This window comes from Austrofundulus limnaeus, unplaced genomic scaffold, assembly GCF_001266775.1.
Source record: "Austrofundulus limnaeus strain Quisiro unplaced genomic scaffold, Austrofundulus_limnaeus-1.0 Scaffold110, whole genome shotgun sequence".
In the NCBI taxonomy this organism is placed as follows: Eukaryota; Metazoa; Chordata; class Actinopteri; order Cyprinodontiformes; family Rivulidae; genus Austrofundulus; species Austrofundulus limnaeus.
Window position 1 is genome coordinate 212,902 of NW_013952512.1, and position 7,862 is coordinate 220,763.

General features: G+C 38.8%; 1 protein-coding gene and 1 pseudogene across 10 annotated transcripts in view; both read left to right on the forward strand.

The window, feature by feature from the left end:
• tnk2b (tyrosine kinase, non-receptor, 2b) overlaps positions 1 to 7,862 on the forward strand; it is a 78,980-nt gene extending 71,118 nt beyond the window's left edge. For all 10 annotated transcript variants that reach the window (XM_014014098.1, XM_014014097.1, XM_014014091.1 and 7 more), the window contains 2 exons: positions 6,488 to 6,583; positions 7,687 to 7,862. In XM_014014098.1, the coding sequence (XP_013869552.1) occupies positions 6,488 to 6,583; positions 7,687 to 7,824 (234 nt within the window). In that variant the 3' untranslated portion in view covers positions 7,825 to 7,862. The remainder of the gene's footprint in view (positions 1 to 6,487; positions 6,584 to 7,686) is intronic.
• Positions 2,465 to 4,317, forward strand: LOC106521507 (gastrula zinc finger protein XlCGF57.1-like; annotated as a pseudogene).

The following is a 7,862-nucleotide window of genomic DNA, read 5'->3' on the forward strand; positions in this document are numbered from 1 at the left end:
GCACTAATTGGCCAAGCAATCTCTCTGCAGCAAGTAATGGCCAAGCGGGGTGTGTCATCACGACTTTACACAAGTGTGTCTTTACCTCCGTGGCAGAGGCTCCGCCGAGCCCCTAGGGTTCGATCGAACCCAGGTTAAGAACCACTGATATAGTATAAGTAGGGGTGCAACGATACAGGAAATTCACGGTTCGGTTCGATACTTTAGTCTCACAATTCGATATTTTTTCGATACAAAACAGAGAAATTTCCATGCCCCTTTTAACTTGAAATTTATTTATATTAATTATGAACATTTGTTTAACCTCAAAAGTACAGTTTTTTACTTAAATGTTGCTGAAACAGCAAGTTTCTCAGTGGATCTGCGCTCAAAAATGCAACCTAGGTGGAGTAGTCGAACACAGATCCACTGATCCTTTAACACAGAGCATTTTTAGAAGACAAGTTGATAAAGTAATTTTTTAAAATCTGTTTTGTTCGATACAGCACTGTTTGATACGGTTCGAAACGGGTACATGTATTGTTGCACCCCTAATAATAAGGTGCATACCTTTGCATTTGGGCAGTAAATTACAGAATGTGTGCTAAAACAATGACCAGTTAGATGAGATACTGTTATATTGTTGTTTCTGAAGTTTTTTAAGAGTCAGGAAATGTTTTGGTCAGCAGCTGTGCATTGAAAAGTTCTGACCAGGTAGATGAGATTGTGTTTCAGACTTGAGTATTATGCAGTGTTCATAAGTCTGATGGCGGTCGGGAAGAATCTGTCACAGAACCTCACTGTTCTGCAGGACAGGCTGCGGTATCTTCTGCCAGAGGGTAGGAGAGAGAACATGCCATACCCGGGGTGAGCGGGGTCTTTGGTGACTCTGGTTGCTCTTGTCAGACGGTGTTGTTTGGCCAGTTCCCCAGTAGGTGTCAGCGTGACCCCAATTATTTTCTCAGCTGACCTCAGCACTCTCCTCAGGGCCTTCCTATCAGAAGCGTTGCTGCTCTTGTGTCACAGAGAGATGCAGCTGGTGAGCACGCTCTCAATGGTGCCTCCGTAGAAGGTTGATTATTCACTTAAACAAAAAAGCAGTGTCAATCAAAAAAATCTTTTGCCAGTAGAAACTTTTTTTGGCATGTCAGATATCTTTGGTTGAATCTCAAACTTTTGGTCAATGCTCTAAGTTTTTGGTTGAACTCAAAGTTTTGAACCCAGAGAACATGAACATCAGGGGGTCTAAGCAGGAACTACTGTATGACGTGTCCCTAACCAATCGGGACACGTCTTTACTGCCGCACGTGATGTAACATTCTGAACGTGTACTGGCTATTTAAACTGGTATGCTGGTGAAGGAAATTTTGTGACTGCTTCCGTCTTATATCAGTTGTAGTCATTTTACTTTAAACAGGAAGAGAATCAGCATGTTTCTACTGCGCCCCTCCTCCGCAGGATAAACATGAATGTTGAACGTAAAAGGTACCGCCCCCAGGAGTGTGATCAGGGTGTTCTATTGAATATTTTGTTTGGGGATGATTAGACTCATAGACTTGTAGCTCTGAGCACGAATGGAGTTTTTAGATCTCAAGTATAAACCATTTTAACTGAGAAAGGAACTTGGTTTTCTGCGCAGTTATTCAGACATCTGATTTATGGACACTTTCTTACACTGGCATTCATAAAGTTCTTATCGTAAGTGTTTCAGCACATTCAGGCTAACATTATTGTTAAGTTGTTCAAATTATGCTAATTTATTGCCAATGAAAAGGTCCTCAAAACAGTTTAGTCCATTGCTGTGCCCCCCTATCTTGGATAGATGGTTTGAAGAGATGGTTAGATGCAAAAGGGCTTAGTGGGGGTCGTTTACCACTAGTTTGCTGTGCTTTTGTGCACNTCAAAGAGAAAAATGACACTAAACTGTTTTTCACTGACAAACAACATGAATGCAGAAACATTTAAAGCCACAGTTGTTAGAAGAGGCAGGAGGAACTGAAAGAACTTTATCAGTCATCCAGGACTTGTCAAATCCAGAAAACAAAAACTGGACTTTTATTGTGGTAATGAAAACATTTAGGTTCTCATCTGGGGAGCTTTATTAATTCAAACTGCAGTGTGGAGATCCAAGCTGATTCACTTTAAAGCTTGGAACTCCACACTCTCCAGTTTTGAGCTGATAAAGTTTCCTGGATGGAAGCAAAACATATTTAACTACAGAATAGAGTCGAGTTGCTTTGTTRAAAAAATAGTTTTTATGTGTTAATGACAAACTAATGATGTAGTGAAGCTGTCTGAATAGAGCAGCACAGTGGTGCAGTGGTTAGAGCTGTCGCCTCTCAGTCTGAAGCTGCCTCTTTMGGTGGAGTTAGCATGTTCTCACTTTAAGTTCAGCACATAAAAATGGGAGCAAAAACAAAAGTGTTGCATTTATATTTTTAAGTGTTTGAACTAATTTTTCTTCACATTTTCTCTCTGTCTCTAGAACTGCAACAACATCATGTCTACAAGGAGGAGGTTCTTAAGACTGATACCTTCATTGAGACTTCAACTTATGAAGAACGTGACCACAGTGAACCAGAACCAAGCATTGACCAGCTCCACTCTAACATGTCCCCTGTAGATGAGATCTATGATTATGAAGGAAGCAAGCAGGAAGAACCAGGACCAAGTCCAAACTTAGTGCTGAAGGCAAAGAAGAGTTCTGACAGAAGCAGAAGTAAGACTGTAAAAAGCTCTTATCTGTCAGACAGTCTGTGTGATGTTGACTCAGATAAGGTTTTAGTCAAACGAGAAGTTTGTGGRAAAACTTTGAGGATAAAATCCTCTTTGAAGAAATGTGGCAGAATTCACACAGGTGAGAAATCAGTTTGTGCCTCATCAGCACCACGACACAGTCTCAGAGATGAGAGAAAACCAAACACTGACGAGAGTCATAGAACAGGTTTATCTCGTTTATCATCACTGAACCGTCACAATAAAGTTCACTCACAGCAAAAATCATATTCATGTAAKTTATGTGATAAAACATTCAAACTCAATTCCCATTTGTTGTGCCACATGAGAAGTCATGAAGGGAAAACATCACATGCTTGTAAAGAATGCGGGAAGAATTTTAGTTTTAAAAGTAATTTATTGATCCACATGAGAACTCACACTGGTGAGAAGTCTTATTCTTGCAAAGAATGTGGGAAGAGTTACTTGCATAAGAGCAGCTTATTGTTTCACATGAAAAGTCACAGTGATGAGAAACCATATTCTTGCAAGCAATGTGGGATGAGTTTCTTGCACATATCTCACTTATTGACCCACATGAGAACTCATACATGCAAGAAGTTTTATTCTTGCAAAGAATGTGGGAAGAGTTACTTGCATAAGAGAGGCTTATGGATTCACATGAAAACTCACAGTGGTGAGAAACCATATTCTTGCAAGCAATGTGGGATGAGTTTTCGTTTCAAGTCCAACCTAGTTATGCACAATCAAACTCACACAGGTGAGAAACCATATTCTTGCACACGATGTGGGAAGAGTTTCACCCGTAAGTATACTGTATTGACCCACATGACAACTCACACAGGTGAGAAGCCACATTCTTGCAAACAATGTGGGAAGAGTTTTGATCGAAAGTATATGTTAATTTACCACGAGATGTCACACTGTTGAGAAGCCACATTCTTGAAAAAAAATTAAAAGCCAGTGTGGAAAGTCTCTGTGGCTTCACAGACAATGAAATTTTGACCCCCAAAATAAACCTTTTCTCCATTGGAAACTTTCTGGTGACATTTGTTAACAAGTCATTAGCATGTATTAGTTAATTAGAAAGGTTTTCTGTTCAGACGTGAATTGAATCCAAATCGTATTGTGACTGACTTTGTGATAGAGAAATATTGAATCATCATCTAAACAAATCGATGTAATATATCGTGATAAAGCTGGTGATTTACACCCCTACACACTGATTAGGGATGGGTACAGAATTCGATACTTACCGTTAAGTACCGGTACCGATTCCCAGGTATCGGATATTGGTACTGAATCAATTCAAATGTCAAAGGTACCCATCTCTAATACTGATCACGTTTCTCTGTATTCTTTACTAACTTTTAGTTTCTCTTGTATGCTTTTTTTATCTCCTTCCACTATTTTAACAATTCATATATCAAAACGTTCAGCTCCTTCAGGAGATTACGGCTATGTCTCCTGGTATTGATATCTTTTAAACTTTTTGAGATATTCAGCCTTTTAATTATTTTATTTGTATTTTTCTGCCGTTGGAATACATATGAATTCCATGAAATCATTCAGCTTCTTACTGCTTTTTGAACTTCATCTACTCCAGCATACTTGTGCCTAGAAAGGCCATTCAAACTTTAAACAAAACGTTACACTTTCAAATATTTCAGAATGATTCAGCTTAGTGATGTCTGGAAATGTTTTTGTAGAATCGGCATTGTGAAAGTATTGGGTTTTTCATTCGTCGTGCTGCATTTCTGTGATGATGGAATGTTCAGATCTCTGTAGTTGAGAGAAAATTGTAACTGGATATTGTGATGTTTGTGACTGTGTGGGTTTCTGGTTGTGTATTTTAAATGTATATTTAACACCAGTGGTGGGCACAGTTCCACTAAAGCACAAATAGGGGAACTAATTTCCTGATTAGCGCTTTAGGACTTTTGCTAATTTTAAAATTTATTAGTGGATTAGCACTTGCTAAATTTGTTGAGATTGTGACTGGTCCCAGAAGCACGGTACTCGTTAATGTTGCGGAAGACATTGAGACGGCTCGGAACAATTGTTTTAATTGTCTGCATAAGATAAGGTGATGTTTGTAATCATGTTGTTTTAATGAAAGAAAATGACCACACAATCAACATGATCTTGTACCAGGTTATAGAACAATTACATGTAATACCCACTGAATACATGTACATGTACAGTACATTACATGTAATGTTAGTTGGCTGGATTGACTTGTCCACGGCCACTTCTCATGTGTTTGGTTATTATCCACTCAAAAATGAGATATTTTTGTTTCAACATTAGCACATGAAAGGGTTAATTATTTTAAAAACACCTTGGCACATGTGTAAAACACCATCTAAACTTTTAATTTGATGTGACAGATTGTATTTTAACCCTCACATTTCCTTGTGTAAAGGACATGAATTTTGTGAATTTCCAGCTGTCCCTGCTCACTGGAGCGTGAAGCGTTAACTAGGATTTTGGTGTCATTCGAAGCAGAATGATCCCCTCTAACAAAGGTTACACCCACATTTTCAAAATTATTATCTGTTAATTTTATGGTGATTTTTCTTAGAGTATCATTTTTCTGATACACCATGTATATGAACCCAAATACAGCTGTGAAATGTCAATAATAAGGCTTAAGAGAGCAACTTGACAACATGTGACTCATGCTGTCTGTTGAAGAACGTTCATGGGTTGACTGGGTTATTTTAGTGCTTTAGAATCAGGTTTTACTAAAACTTTCAGTGTATTAGTGCTTTAGAGTTAGGTGACCTAAATATTTGAGTTAGTGTTTTAGGGCTAGTGGAACAAATTTTTAGATTAGNCCCCTGCTATGTATGAGCCACTGCCCTCGTATTGTTCAGCAGAAGGAGGGGTGTTTATTCTCAGAATCCCAGTTCCTAAACTGGCCCCAGATTCTCAATGCTTTACCACAGGGTTTGAGATGGAGTCGAAGGAGGAGAACAAGAGTGGGCAGTAGCTCAGTTACGTGACTCCTTTAAAAGATCCTTTAGTCTGTGTTTAAAAGCAGGAATAGAAATCAAAGTGCCAATATGCAGTGTATTTTGCAGCAAAGCGGAAAGACGAGGCCAAAGGAGGACTTGGTTTTTGGGATTTTCAATCTAATAAGGTGGGAGGACCGAGTATTGTACCTTGAGTGGGGTTCTTGTTGTAGTCACTGATTTAAATAGGGAGGTGAAAGACCTAGCAGGGTTTTATAAATAAAGAAGAGCCAATGGGCATTACGGCAAGACTGCAAGGAAAGCCAATTCATTTGAGAGTATAACAGACAGTGGTGAGTTTTATACGGAGAATTTGTAACAAATCGAATGGCAGAATGGTAGATTGAATCCAATTTTTGAAGACTTCCCTTACAAGCATGGCAATAAATTATGTCACCAAAATCAAACAGGTTGCTGCTTTGGAATTAAAAAGTAAGAGACCATCCACATAAAGCGAGAACTTATATTCTACGTTGTTTCTCCAGATACCAGAGATTTTGCTGTTGTTGCGTAATGCAGTAGCGAGGGGTTCAATGAGAAAGCAGGGGACTCGGAGGACATCCKTGAGCAGTGCCTCTGTGCAGCGAACAAAACAGAAAACAAGATTTTTAAATAATAAAGCTCAGTTTCTGCTTTTGATCAGTTTGATTCTTGGGAGTTTTTAAGGTGTAAGTAGTTGATTGTTGTTGGTTTTATGATGTCTTCAGGTTTATGCAGATGATTTAATAAGTCTGATCATGTTGTGCGATTTTTAGGTGCAGGAAGTTGTTCATGGTGTGACAATAGAGGAGTGTCAAGCTGCCCTCCAGAACCACAACTGGAATGTCCAGAAAGCTGTGAATTTTCTGAAGGTGAGTACTTTTATTGTCACAATGGAAGATGTCTTTCATTGTAGTGACTGAAAATGATTTTCATATTTTTATGTTGCTCATTGATTGTTTCATATTCACAACACCACACATTGATACACTGTATTGTGATGATCATTCAATTTTTGTTTGTATATTGCAGAGAATCCTGTAAAGGTTTAAAAAAGCAAACAAAATGTTAATAAATTGACAAGCAAATCTTTAATCAGTTGGAAAAGTAGTTTATATTTTCCCTCAATTTAGCTCAAATATTTAAAATAAATCATAGATTTTCTTTAGTTACTGTAGGTATTTACTGAGATCAGAATTTCCGAGTGTCTCGATTAGACTAGCCATTAACTCATCAATCCTGTCAGAATTTAACTAAAGTTGTTTGAAGAGCTCCCCAACTTGTTCAGGATTTTTTTTTTTTCTAAAAATAAATCCATGTAGAACAACCTCCTCCTTTCAGCTCTTCAGAGGAGCTAACATGATTCTCTGTGTTTTGATTGGCTGTCATTTGTTTTTATTCTTCATCAAATAGTTCTGAAAATAACCCCAAAGATCTTGTTTGCCATCAGACTGGTTATAAAAGTGATGTGGACTCTGGTCTACTGGAACCAGAACAGTCTTGAGTTTTTACAGTTACTGTTATTGTCCTTGTTGTGGGGGCCCTCAGGGAGGATTAATGGGGTCTCTGTCTTTTCAGACTGCCCCTCATCTAAATCACCTGTGTGTACTGTAGTGAAATCTGATAGTTTGTACTTTATAGTTTCATTTCCAGCAGAGCTTTGTGGACACTTAAGGAAAAAATTCAGACATTGCTGCCACACCAAATGAATCCCTCATTTTAAAGCCCGTCCCAACCGTCTTTGTTTAAATTGGCCGCTGCAGGATGAGAGGTGTGTTTGGACCAGGGAGCACTTCAGGTTTCCTTCATGGTGGCAGTGAGAGCCATGAGAGAAACAAAGCTGAGCAGAGAGCTCAGGTTTCATTGAAGTAACACAAGAACAGGGAGCTGAGCTCTTCTAGCCCTCTGTTCCTGTTAGAAAAGAAGAAGAGTCCATGTTTTGTTCAGGGACCAGTTGTTTTTTGTCTCTCTGCAGGTGGAGCAGTTGTTCTGTTTGGGTTTGAGGAGTCGCTCTGAGTGTTTAAAGCTCCTGGAGATGTGTGGCTGGAATCTGGAGATGGCCAGCACTCAGATGTTAGATGATTATGGATCCACAACCAAACAAAGGTACTGAACTCAGAGTTGTTAAAGGGATCCATGATTAGTTGTAAC